General features: G+C 34.8%; 1 protein-coding gene across 1 annotated transcript in view; it reads right to left on the reverse strand.

Annotated features, from left to right (window-relative positions):
- Positions 1-14737, reverse strand: part of LOC138334249 (transient receptor potential cation channel subfamily M member 8-like) — a 55507-nt gene that overhangs the window by 22239 nt on the left and 18531 nt on the right. The window contains exons 5-13 of the mRNA XM_069282870.1: positions 13512-13579; positions 6252-6404; positions 5388-5576; positions 4916-5138; positions 3711-3885; positions 3184-3298; positions 2754-2844; positions 2412-2510; positions 845-999 (exon numbers count right to left, since the gene is read on the reverse strand). Of these exons, the coding sequence (XP_069138971.1) occupies positions 845-999; positions 2412-2510; positions 2754-2844; positions 3184-3298; positions 3711-3885; positions 4916-5138; positions 5388-5576; positions 6252-6404; positions 13512-13579 (1268 nt within the window). The remainder of the gene's footprint in view (positions 1-844; positions 1000-2411; positions 2511-2753; positions 2845-3183; positions 3299-3710; positions 3886-4915; positions 5139-5387; positions 5577-6251; positions 6405-13511; positions 13580-14737) is intronic.

Genomic DNA, 14737 nt, shown 5'->3' on the forward strand with positions numbered 1-14737 from the left:
TCAACATTCTCTAAATGTGGATAACAGATTTTAACCTAAATCGTAACACATCTCCGGTCAATATCAATCCCATGACAGCCCTGATTGTTACTGGGCGGCACAACAATATACATAGTGTTACTGCCGAGTGCCTACCCAGTTACCAATGTAGGGAGCGAATACAAAGAGAACTGTTTGAATGTTGGTTTATAGTTTTCATTTATGATTTCCCAAGTAAAACACAACGAATCCAGTATTTAAAGGAAAAGTGAGGCGTAGGTCCGTTCTGTTGAACCCCGTATATTAAAAAATACCTATGTTGTGAATAACTTTTGTTGAATAATACTCAGTACATTACAGAAAATTAGTGTGGAAAGGGAAATAACTCCCACAGTGGCAGCGGCACCATTCCAACGATTGGTATTAAATGTCAGTTTGCTGAAGTTCTCATGTAAATGCTTTAAACCTATGCTGAGGTCTTATGCAGATGTAATGAACACATTTAAAAATATTTAATTGGTGTTGACAAATTGTAGAAATGGTTTCATTTTATGTTTTGAAGCGTAAATGAACTTATTATGTGAAAACATATGCTTCGAGGTGTTCGATTATCAATTTTTCTTTATCTGTGATATGCAGACGCATGGAGAAAGTCATGAAAATAATATATCAATAAGATATAAGAAACCAAAAACATATTTTATGGAAATAAAACCGTATAAACATTATAAGCAAGTCATATATCACTGATATCTCTCCCCACTCCACTCCACGTCATTCAAGTTACAAAATATCATGACCTTTGTTTACCTTTGTTGTGATCATGGTAATATGGTATTATCTGTGTTAATTAGACTACACATACCCTCTCGTACAGTAGGTGCAGATTTCTGCTAATGAAATTGTTGAAATCCACAATTGTAGTTTCTTTGCCAATAAGTTCTTCTATCCAGTCGAGACGATTCTCCTGTGTAGTAATGGCTGTCAGCAGAGTCTCGTGGAACAGATCGGTGTCACACGCTACAAACAACGAGGTCATCGTAAGTGAAAGAACAATAATGAGTTGATCACCTTCTGCTATTATATATAATCAAAATAAAGTGGAAATGAATAATTGTAAACGGTACCGTAAATGTAAAATAAACGTATCCAAATTAATTAATGACACATATTCACGTACATCAAATACCACCGTTATCGAACTTTGTTTATATCATACCTTCTATAATCCACACCTGGTCATAAGTTAGCAAGCACAGTTTTTACTTGAAAAAAAATGAAAACTATTTTGTAATTTCGAACAAATGAATATTTATGTAACACCCGATATGTTTCCTTAAATTGCATAGATCACTGACCATCTAGTAGAACACGTACTTTGCGATTTCACGCTCTGAATAGAGGAACCCATATCTTTACAAAACATAAGTTTGGGATTGCCGCGTACAGATGTATTTGCACGTTTTATGATGGTATTTGTTACACTTGTTGCTGGCTCATCGATAACTAACGAATGCTGAAAAATGGCAAATAACAGGCATGGTACAAGGTGGTGTGTCGTACACGTTCATGGAACATTATGTCTTGGCGAAGGATCCATTGAAGTGATGAATGCCGTTTTTACTGTGTCATACCGACGGAAGGGTTCTTGATTGGAGACCGAGTACGGCTTACGACCATAATCACATTATGGGAACGACAGCATACTGTAGTGGCAGTGTTACGGATTAGAGATGCATTTCTCAGAACTGTTATCGACTTTAACATGTTCCCGATGACACTTTGAATGCGCTAAGGTACCGTGATATTATCCTACTGCGCTAGCATATCGTCCCATACTGATGGACGATAATGCCAGACAGCACAGGACCCGCCTAGTAAAGGAGTATCTCCAGACAGAGCTCATAGAGATTATCCTGTGACATGCAATGTCACCAGTCATGGAACCAAACGAGCGTGTGGGACTGTGTGTGGGACTTTCTCGGAATATTGTAAAATTGCGAGCTGCGTTGATTCAGAAATGGCAGTGATTACCTAAAAATCAACTTAGACTTCTGATCAATGGCATGATGCAAAGGGTCCATAATCGTACCTTAAGCGCGGATGGTACACCACATATTGAGAAGTGCATGGTCATTTAAACTTGTTGATGAGTTTGTTGCGTTGGGCCAAGTTAAGGAATACGAAAAAAACCACCAATGAATTGAAACTTTTCCCAATATTTTCAGAGCATGTTTTTAAATTCCATAACACATCAGGGTTTTGTATTTGTATTTCCCTTTGATAATGTAAGATATCTTCATAGATTTGAAAACATTATTATTGCATATTCATGTGAGCTTTTACATCACTGACAAAAGCAGGCCCTTAAAAATAGGGATGCTCCCTAACTAATGGTCAACTGTATACATTATTTCTTTAAAACAACATACAATCGAGGTGTTGTGTTAGAAGCTCTTGGATCTGTTCGTTCTTCAGCATGTTCCATTCCACCGCCAGGCTCATAATTCTGCTCAACCTCTTCGGGTGCCCTATAATACAAACACACTTCAGACACATCTATAGCACTATTCAATGTATCAAGATTTAAAGTCATACCTTTTCCGATCTATATTTGTGTATTGTTTCATGTGCATGTAATTAATTTTCCTATGCGAACAAAGTCATTCGGTGTTGAGGAGTAACAGTATGAAAACCTTAAACTGATTCAACATAGCGGGTATAAGGAGTATGTGGCAATATATCTAGAAGTGGCGTATGTAAATAAATGTTACCTTTGCTGCTTCTGAGTAGAACGGTGAGGATCTTGTTGTTAAAGTCGACCTCTTTATCAAGGTCACACACAGCGAAGCAATTTCTACTGTCCTGTTGGAAATAGATAATGCTTTTCCATATTATCTCTAAAGTCACTTATAACAATTCAGTCATATTGTTTTATTGCTGCGTCTGATTTAAAAATGAAATTAAGATATCGCAGAAAATAAACAAAATAACATGTAATATAGCGAATTAGGACAAAGACAGAAAATATTTTAGGTAATAAAGCCTACGTAACACTCATCAACTATACACGTTTTTAATCTCAATCGTAAACTTTTGTATAATTGTTATTGATAACACCTACGCAACACTCATCAACAATTAAAGGTTTTAATCTCAATGTGTATTGTAAACTTTGGTTTGATATTTATTGATAACACTTACGTGTCGGAGATTTTCTGATAATTCCTGAAGTTGATTTGAAATTCGGGTCTTCTCAGTTCCTGTGAAGGTTCTACCGGACAACGAAATGTCATGGAAAAATTCATCCTGTAAATCTCTACAAACACATGATGAAACCCATTTATTTATGTATTATAGTTGCTTTGCTGCAACAACGTTTATTAGTGTGCATTACAATATATAACATAAGCAAAGAAGGGTAACTCTAGATATTGGAGGTGTTTATTGATATGCGTACCGTCGACGAAATGTTGATAATCTAAAGTTTGCTATATTGATTATTTTATTAAAACGACATGAGTTCCAACTTCTGGCGAATGTTACGTCAATATAAGTCTGTCGGTGAGTACGCTATTTTTTTCGTTTCGTATTTTTTAGGAGTTAAATATTATGGTTTTTATAAAAAAAAAATCGGCATTAACGGACAATTACATGTCAGATTTTGTCAGAAAAAAAAATCCTTGTCTCAAATGCCATCGAAGGAAAATGCTGGTATTAGAAATACTTGCTCTAAATCAAGACTTGGATTATTTGCGTTTGAGATGAATCTTGCCAGGCCGTCAGTTCCCTTTATCACCAACACCGGCAGGTTTGCCTTCAAGGCGAGGTCAATATAGGTCAAGGTCGACTCATTTCCTCCTGCGAGGACGATGACTACTGGTGCGGATAACTGCTGGTGATCTTCTGCAGAGAAATGGATATAGAGGTTAAGGATAATCTAGCCATACTCAACCTTAAACTAATTGCAACAAAGGCAACTATGTATTTGTCTTACTCCTTTGTATGAATTAAATGATGTATTGAAATTTAAAAAAAAATCAAAATCCCAAAAGGGAAACATTAAAAATTATCAGCCTTTCTATGACCCATTTAGCCTCTCAGATAAACTCTGTAGATTAAGGGGGTAGCTAGGGGAATAATAATTCTTTCTTAGAAAGTATTTATATGTATACATATATATACTTACAATATACTTGAAGATACCTTTAGTTTTAATTTGTTGTGATATGTTATTATGTAAAATTCTGGCTAATTTCCGGATATTTTGAAAGTATTACCGAATTTCTATCTCCTAAAGTTTAGGAGCAATATTTGACAAACCTGTTTCGTATAAACCTTGATAAAATAACTTCTGAAGAATACAGCGCAACACTCTTTACATGTCACAAAACGTAGATTATCAGAATTATATCGTGAACATTTGAAGGTGATAGTTTTAATAATAATTGAAAAATGCCCGATTACTGTAAAAGAGTTATAGCCCCTTTTCCTCAAAAGTTACTGTATGTAAAAATATAATTTTAGTTTGAAGGTCAGATAATTAACAATGAGACCGACACCAAATATATAGTATAGCCTCAAGATATATAAGTGTTTCATCATCGTGAATTAATGTATCAAAATGATATCAGTTGGAACGATCAAGATGTATTCAGTGTAATTGTTGTACCAATGGAGTTGTATGCTATACATGAAGGCCATAATGACATTTTCTGAAATCAGATGGGACGATATTTAGAATATTCTGAATTAATATCGTTTTGATGCATTACGGCAACTTACTGCATTATGGAACTTCACGCTGGATAATATCGCTATTTGGCCATCTTTTAAATACGGTATTTACAAAACAACTCTGTGTGGATAATATCGCTATTTGGCCATCTTTTAAATACGGTATTTACAAAACAACTCTGTGTAAAGTAGGCTTTACCTGTGTGTTCGTTCTCGTTGAGTTGCATTAGTTTCTGTTCTATCTTGTGCCGGTACTGCATCACCTCCTCCTTGTATGCCCCCACACAGGTGTCAGTGTAGTACCTGGCCGACTTATCGTGAGGGAAGTCCACAAACAGATGGTAGCCCACTCCCTGACTCAGTCGGGTGTCACCTCGGATAGGGATCTCTTCAGCGACGTTTCTCCGTTTATACGAGGATCCCTACAAGTAACACTTGTTGTTTTACATTTTATTTGTTTCATTTTATCCAGATCTCATTCCATTTTATCATTGTTTGTACTCTCTCTATATATAGACATACTATCTTAAATATTGACACTGTAATCTTTACAGAGTGACACATGAGACGATGGAAAATATCTTTTTAAATGATGTCGGATAATTCCATTACTTATTCTGGATTATATTGAATAGATAGTTCCATAAAACGTCACAGAGAACTGTACAAACCGTGAATGTTCTGGGGTCGGCCATGAGCCTGTGTTTATGTTTGACCATGTTCCAGGGAGACAGACCAATGACGGGCACCTTGCGTTGTTTATAGGACTGGTCCATCTTACTGAACACTTTATCCACAGACGTGGAGATACCCTCATCTAGACCCGACGTCATCACCATCGCGTCAGCATCGCGGGAAAACTGTGAAAAAGGCTTTCAATGTCACTTATTGGGAAATTCATGTGATACGTTGAAATCATATCACGTAAATTTATCAGCTAAAAATAATTACAAACATACCTACAGACATGATAATACATCTACATAAACCAGACGTCATAAAAATCGCTTCTGCATCTCGTGAAAACTATAGTCATTATATGACACATTTAAATCACAATTGAATTCAACTTTATTGCTTCTTTACATCCATACAAAAGGGATCGATAGCAAAACATACATGTACATAACACACTGAAGATCAAAACAACAACTTAACCATTTATCAAGCCAGCTTTCCTCAGTTCAAAAGACTTTTTAACAAAGAGGCCTACATCCTGTAGAAGTTTTAGTAATGTATCTTAAATAGGTAAATATAATTATAAAAAGCTCACAAAACATGACTTCATAGGTGACAATATGCATTATCTTGAACCATATTTTTGTACTTCGATTTGATTTGTTTTCTATTATTACTTCTTGAACACTCAAATACCAACATCTAAATTGTAAACATAAGTAAAACACAAAACATAAAGCTATACAGTCAAACAAATAATATAAGAACAAAACCTACATATCACTTACACATAATTAACTCATTACACTGTTCAGAAGGAATATATGTTCTTTAATCAAACAGATAACGATGCTTACCTGGACTAGTTTCGACTGAAAATTCCTCCAAAGATATTTTGGAATTTCGTCACCGACAACTGATATAACCAAACCAGCCTCTTTAATCTTCCAGTATTTTGAAAAGTGTTGGAAGACCTTTCCAAGATCATCTCGAGTACTCACTTGGACATACTGAATAAACAATGGAAATAATTGTAGTCAAGATATCCATCATGCTATGCCAGTTATATGGATTCATCACTTATCATTCATGTAGCTAATAGGCATATAAATGTCAATCAAATATAAGTTTAGAAGAAATGGTGATAAAGGATAAAAGTGTGAATGAGACAATGGGACTCACAGAGGTATGGTAAGTTATTTTATCTTAGTATATTCATATTTTCATAAAATAAATTCAAACATAAAATAAATAGATTTAAAACCATATCATTCTTAAAGTTATATTTCATGCAAATTTCACTGTAACAATATGTCGATTAAACACTTGCTATTTGAACGTGGACATGTAACTTGATTATTAAATCCCCAAAAACATATGTCGGCCTATAAGAGAGATCATATATTCATGGTTTTGAGTAAAACTCCTTCTATCAACGTCATGTTCAGTACTATCGAGTTTTGTCGGAAATTCCGAGTTCTATCACTCACGTGACTGACGTCGACACGGCCTACACGTGGTGAGACAGGTAACTAGCGTAAGCGCACATGTGTTTGTTTACGTTTTCCTTCTGGCTGATATGAGCAAAGAATGCTGGTATATGTCAACAGAGTGAGTATTCAAAGTATCTAATTCACACAATGACATTAAATATTGTGTGTATCAATTATTGTAATATGCGAGTTTTATTTTCTTTGTAGATTCAGTCTGCTGAGGTCGACCACATGTTTTGTTTATGAAAAATTGTTGACATTTTCTCTAGGTTTCACAACTCTCGTGTTACTTCGAGAATGTCCGACGATGTTCGGAAGAGTTCGGGATGATTCGGCATCTTTAGACCCTATTTTTCACGTGTACTCGTTAAAAGATGCTTTGCTTTAAAAATTGAAAATACTTCCAATGCTGCAACATTGTAAAAAGTGGTAAAATTAGATTAAACTTCAGACAGACGGAGAGAAATGAGTATAACACTTAAACAGTTTTCACTTTGACAAAAAGAACGAAAGTTATATACCATACACCTTTAACAGATCCGTTACTACAAACATTTTCACTCTTGATTATATTTCCTTTTGAACCTGTCAGTGCCGAAATCTTATGTTTACATCCATCAAAATAAAATATTCACTGTCCTTCCTATAAATAAATTAACTTTACAGTGATTGAATCTCTCACCCCCTTTCCCCTCCTCTCCTCTACACCTCTTGTGCCTTTATATTCTTCACATACACATGCAGTACTTTTTCTATGCAATGTCTCTTGTTATCCCCCGGAAAACGCGTTTGCGGGGATATTGTTTTGGTCTCAGTCCGTCCGTCCAGGATTCTTTTCAGGACTATAATTCAAAAACCGTTCAACGCAGCTCCATAAAACTTTCTGTATACATCAGACAAGTGCCCTAGTTGTGCTTTTTGTTATTGCAGACCTTCCATGTTAGGTGGGTTTTTTTCTGTTACCATGGAAACTTAGTCAAATATACCAAGTTACTCTTTCATTTTGTTTCCGGGCTGCAACTTCACAACCGTTCAACGTAGCTCCATGAAACTTATTGTAAATATCATACTAGTGCCTTAGTAGTTGTGCCTTTTGTTGTTACGGACATTCAATGTTTGGAATTTTTCTGTCACAATGGAAACTCGGTCAACAATACTAAATTACAGTTTCTTTTTCTTACCTGCTTATATTTGTTCAGTTTTGCAATACTCGCATGCATTTAAAGTTATTTAAGCAATAAACAGTTACCAAATTGTAGTATATAGTCAATATGAATACAATTTGGGTGACAGATAAATTGTATGTCGCCCAAATTGTATTCATATTGACTATATACTACAATTTGGTAACTGTTTATTGCTCATATTTACATTCAACTATTTTTTGAAGAAACGTCGCTGATAATGCGTTTAAATTTGCAGCTCGTCACATCGCTGACGTCAGCACGTACAATTAATGGAACAGCGAATATTTTCCAGATATAATATAGTTCATCGTGGTATCATTAAGAAAATAATCAAGAGTATATTTTATACCACATCAAACTTTATTTTAGTAATAATACGTAAAAACCTTCAAAATAACATACACTTTCAAATTATTTAAACATTATATATCTTGATGTGACAGTTAATATCGCGCAATGTAGATACCCTACAATAGTAGTGATGCAGTTTCAAATCAGCGGTTTGGGAAAGACGCTGCTGAGGAGATATAGCTGATGATGGAATTCTATTCTGCGAGAGACAAAGTGAACAACGTAATATATTTAAACCACATATTTTGACGTAGGATAATGGGATTTTTCGTGCCAATAGAAAGTTAAGATGCAATCTTATTTAAATCTTACTTTTCTATGATAGTGTTGTTTGTTTGAGTGTGCCTGCTTTCGCTTTTATGAACTCTATGTTTTTATCAGTCTGTCAGATATCTGTCGATATTAATCAAAGAGTTCTTGTGATAAAGTTGGTTCTCATTAGCACTGTCGTCGTTTTTCTTCGGTCTAGCCTAGCTTCGGCAAAATACCATGCCGAGGGCCTCCCCCAAGACGCTCGCAGTGATGTTGTCTACTGTAAGGGTTATTCCCCTTTTATCATCAATTCACAACACTACAATTTAATTTCTGTTCTCGGAAGCAGTCATTCCGGAATCAGTATTGCTGAGTAATTATTTATGCTGTGTAAAGCTCAAACGATGTGATTATTCCTAAATTAAGTTGAACATTCCATTAGTTTAAGCTGAGTTTATCTCGAAATTACACGGCGTAATTCTACTTCAGACAGTCAAACGCTTACCAGGTACCTTGAAAAACTCTTAAGCCCCATGATGTATTTTTCCTTGTGTTGCCCGACTGTCTCCAATCAAAGTGATTTTAGTTTCTTCCGGTGTTCCGGACACAGTAGCAGACGACGTTCGAAGACGCTGGACAACGTTTTTATGACGTTTTAATCAATTTGGTATTTTAATATTTAAGCGTCCAAATATCAATTACTGCAATTTTAAATGTTTTCGTCTTAATTTTCATTTAATTTTCATAAATGCCAACATTTTGAATTTAAAGTTTGATTATTTCGAATACAAATCCTATGTGATTATAGGCTACTAGCTTTGTTTATTGTTTACTGGCGGCCATGTTTGTTTACTTTGTCTGTTAGGCCATGGGCTAGGAGGGTCCCACATGCCCCCCACTCACCCCCCAAACCTCCGTACGAATATTTTTCTTAACCCTTATGACCCACTGATCACTAATCAAAATGTTAACATTGGATAAGTTGGGATGAACTTCCGGTTATGACGTCATCAAGATGACCTCCATCTCAAATTTCACTAAAAAATGAAAAAATAGTCATAACATTGATATTTTTTCAACCGAAGTAGACAAATGAGGTATCAAAATGACCACAATAGAACACTAAAAACATATCAGGACCAAATAACCAAATATATGTAGTGATTGCTACGCAGGAAGTAAAAAAATAGGATTTTAAGCTCAAAAATGGTAATTTTTTAGTAAATTTTTCATATTTTGCTTGACGCAACAAAAACGTTTTCCAACCGCAAACTATTATTTCTAATTAGATTTTTGTCCACTTATAAATCAGTTTAAACAAAAACAAGAAAAAAAAACAATGTTAACATTGTATAAGTTCCGCTTATGTCGTCATCATGATGGCCGCCATCACGAATTTCACTAAAAAATGAAAAATATTCTTAACATTGACATTTTTCAACTAATGAAGTAGACAAATGAGGTATCAAAATAACCACAATAGAACAAAAAATACATATCAGAACCAAATCATCCAATATATGTAGCGATTTGTACGTAGGAAATGAAAAATAAGATTTTAACCTCAAAAATGGTAATTTTTCAGCAAATTTTTCATATTTGTCTTCATGCAGCAAAAATGTTTCCCAACAATTATTATTGATCGTAATCAGTTATTTGATCTCTTGTCAATCAGTAAAAACAACAACAAAATATATAGAAATGCAAAAGAGAATTATTGTTATACCATCATTTGGTTTACAAAGCATCACCGTTTGCATATACAGGTCATATGATAGTGTATTTTTCCCAAACCGCCGAGACTATACAGTTTCCTGGTGTCTTAGAATTTCCTGAATATAATAGTGGCTATTGAAAATTTAAATCTTAACAAAGAATTTTAGGTTGGCTGAATATCTAAGTGGGACTTCAAAATAATTCACTTTCATGTTCGAAATGTTGTACACTAGTAGCGTCTCAAACTGAATTATTACAGCAAAATGCCAACTAATAGCTATATGGTATCAAATTAAAACTGAGGTAATTCTGTCATACCGTAAATACCATGACACTTTCCGAAACGTTTTGTGCCTTTTAGAATGAGCACATCCAGTGTTATTCCCTGTGTTTATAACGTCAGGAAATGTCAGATGGTTACTTAACAGAGTCACATATTTCTTTCATTAGTTCAACGAGTGATGAGCTGATGTGACATTACATGACCGGATTGCCATCGTGGTTGTAGCTTGTCAACCGTCCATGGCCACAGTTAACATAAGAGACATCAGTGTCAGGGATGTAGGAGCTCTTCCTGTTTCCAACCTTGTGATTCAAATATCGTATATGATGTTCCAGACTATCAGATCCACATTCTGCGAAGGTTTGAGCTGATTCTCCTTATTTCGTATGAAGCACAATTCCTCATTCTTGTGAACCTTCAGTGACCATAGATGGCACAGGTGGATTATTTGAGGTCATAAATGAGGTCTGCAGTGAAGTTTCACTATTTGCCAAGTCTGAAAAGCACTGTAGAAAATTTTATTTCTGGAGAGTCTTCAATGTTCTCTTTACGCATACACCAGATGTGACACAACCAGCACCTTCAAGGGAGTGGGAAAAGCCAGACCAATGAAAAACATTTAACATTAATGGCCTCGTTAATGACCTCGATGATATCACCTGTGCCATTTATGGGCGCACGAGGGTCCACTAAATTAATGAATGGTACTTCATACAAATTATGGAGCTATGTGCTAAGGAGAACCAACTCCACCATTCGAATAATGTGGATCTGGTGTAGTTTCCATTATGCCGAAGAAGTCTGGAACAGTATATACGATATGTTAGAATCTGAGGGAGATCCCACATCTCCGAACCTATTGTTCCTGATATGAACTCTGGCCAAGGATGGGTTATGAAAGATGCCAGGCTAGAACAACACTGGTAATGTACTGTCACATCTGCTCATCGACATTGAAGACAACGTTATGGCTTTCGACGAATTTGATACTGATATCTCGATTATTCTGATAATTTGGACTACAAGCTACCAGACATGCCGAGTCTCTTAAGTGGATGGAGCAGTGGGCGAGAAAGCACGTACAATGATAATGGTTATCATTAAGAACCAGTGAAAGAAATATGTGACACTGTAGTAACCATCTAACATTTTGCCTATGCTATGCATAGGAAATAAACAATGAATGTTCTCATTTTTAAAGCCACAAACGTTCTGGAAAATGATATAAACAGAAACACAGGCTTAGGTTACATTTGTTACTCTATCAGTAGGTGTTGTGCTGTAATAATTATTTTTGAGACGCTGGTCAGCGTCAGCGGTTTCGAGTTCGAAAAATAGCATATGCCCATTATACGCATCTGGTGATGTTTTGTAAACCTAATGAGGGTATAACAATAATTATCTTTTGCATTTCTATATATTTTAATTTTTGTTGGTGTTTTCATTGATTTATTGATTGATAAGAGATCAAATAACTGATTACGAATAATGATTTGTTGTTGTTGGGAAACATTTTTGCTCTATGAAGACAAATATGAAAAATTTGCTGAAAAATTACCATTTTTGAGTTTAAAATCTTATTTTTTCATTTCCTACGTACAAATTGCTACATATATTGGATGTATTGGTCCTGATATGTACTTTTTGGTCTATTATGGTCATTTTGATACCTCATTTGTCTACTTCAGTTGAAAAATGTCAATGTTATGAATATTTTTTCATTTAAGTGAAATTCGTGATGGCGGCCATTTTGATGATGTCATAACCGGAACTTATACAATGTTAACATTGGGTTTTTTTTCTTGCTTTTTAACTGATTGATAAGTGGACAAAAAACTAACTAGAAATAATAGTTTGCGGTTGGAAAACATTTTTGCTGCGTCAAGCAAATATGAAAAATTTACTAAAAAATCACCATTTTTGAGCTTAAAATCCTATTTTTTCACTTCCTGCGTAACAATCACTACATTTATTTGGTTATTTGGTCCTGATATGTTTTAAGTGTTCTATTGTGGTCATTTTGATACCTCATTTGTCTACTTCGGGTGAAAAATATCAATGTTTTGACTATTTTTTTATATTTTTTAGTGAAATTTGAGATGGCGACCATTATGATGACGTCATATCCGGACGTTCATCCCAACTTATGCAATGTTAACATTTTGATTTGTGATCAGTGGGTCATAAGGGTTCAGAAAAATATTGGTTCGGAGGTTGGGGGGTGCATGTGGGACCCTCCTAGCCCATGGCCTATGTATTCCTACACCGAGATCTCATCACTGTAAATTGCAGACATACTCTTATATACTACAATTTGGTATACTAGTGGTATATAGGCGATTGTAACACGGAATGTAAATATACTTAAATAATTGCTACTTTACCTTGATATATTTTGTTTTTATACCAACTGCGGGGCACGGGGGAAAATGCAATGCTTTCGACTCCTTGTTTCTCTGTGTGCATGCATATGTTTGTGTACATGTGTGTGAGTGAGTGTTGTTCGTGTGGTTGTATGTCCATGTTTGTCACGATGATTGATTGATGATGACGGTCAAGAAGTTTATATTGATATTATCAAATAATATTTTAAAAGATGAATGGTACGATGAAAAGGATGATGACCGATGATGATGATCAAATGATAAATATATGATGTTATAATGATAATATGCTGAAGACGATGACAATATTTGTGAGGAGGTTGTGATGCTGATGATGATGGTAATGATGAAAATGATGAAATAGATTTTTTTAAACTTGCTTTTAAAAGGGCATTTTGGTTTTGCAATGTCGAAGGTATACGAAATACATGATGTTTGATGTATTACATACCTTGAGTGAACTATACTGATTTATTGGCCTCCTGCCACAGCATAACGAGTTACGGAATAACCCAGGCCCTGTAAAGGAAATAGTGAATAACACTAACATACCAACGGAAGTTCTCTGTATAAAACATCACACACTGCTTGGATAATAAAGGTGAATGAGTTTATATAAGTAACATAGATTACCATCACTAACATACCAAACGATTATCTCTGTATAAAACATCACACACTGCTTGGATAATAAAGGTGAATGAGCTTATATAAGTAACATAGATTACCATCACTAACCTACCAAAGGGATATCTGCCTATAAAACATCACACACTGCTTGGATAATAAAGGTGAATGAGTTTATATAAGTAACATAGATTACCATCACTAACATACCAAACGATTATCTCTGTATAAAACATCACACACTGCTTGGATAATAAAGGTGAATGAGTTTATATAAGTAACATAGATTATCATCACTAACATACCAAACGATTATCTCTGTATAAAACATCACACACTGCTTGGATAATAAAGGTGAATGAGTTTATATAAGTAACATAGATTATCATCACTAACCTACCAAACGATTATCTCTGTATAAAACATCACACACTGCTCGGATAATAAAGGTGAATGAGCTTATATAAGTAACATAGATTACCATCACTAACATACCAAACAATTATCTCTCTATAAAACATCACACACTGCTTGGATAATAAAGGTGAATGAGTTTATATAAGTAACATAGATTACCATCACTAACATACCAAACAATTATCTCTCTATAAAACATCACACACTGCTTGGATAATAAAGGTGAATGAGTTTATATAAGTAACATAGATTACCATCACTAACATACCAAACGATTATCTCTGTATAAAACATCACACACTGCTTGGATAATAAAGGTGAATGAGTTTATATAAGTAACATAGATTATCATCACTAACCTACCAAAGGGATATCTCTCTATAAAACATCACACACTGCTTGGATAATAAAGGTGAATGAGTTTATATAAGTAACATAGATTACCATCACTAACCTACCAAAGGGATATCTGCCTATAAAACATCACACACTGCTTGGATAATATAGGTGAATTAGTTTGTAAAAGTAACATAGATTATCATCACTAACCTACCAAAGGGATATCTCTCTATAAAACATCACACACTGCTTGGATAATAAAGGTGAATGAGTTTATATAAGTAACATAGATTA

The sequence above is a fragment of the Argopecten irradians genome, chromosome 11 (assembly GCF_041381155.1).
Source record: "Argopecten irradians isolate NY chromosome 11, Ai_NY, whole genome shotgun sequence".
Taxonomy (NCBI): domain Eukaryota; kingdom Metazoa; phylum Mollusca; class Bivalvia; order Pectinida; family Pectinidae; genus Argopecten; species Argopecten irradians.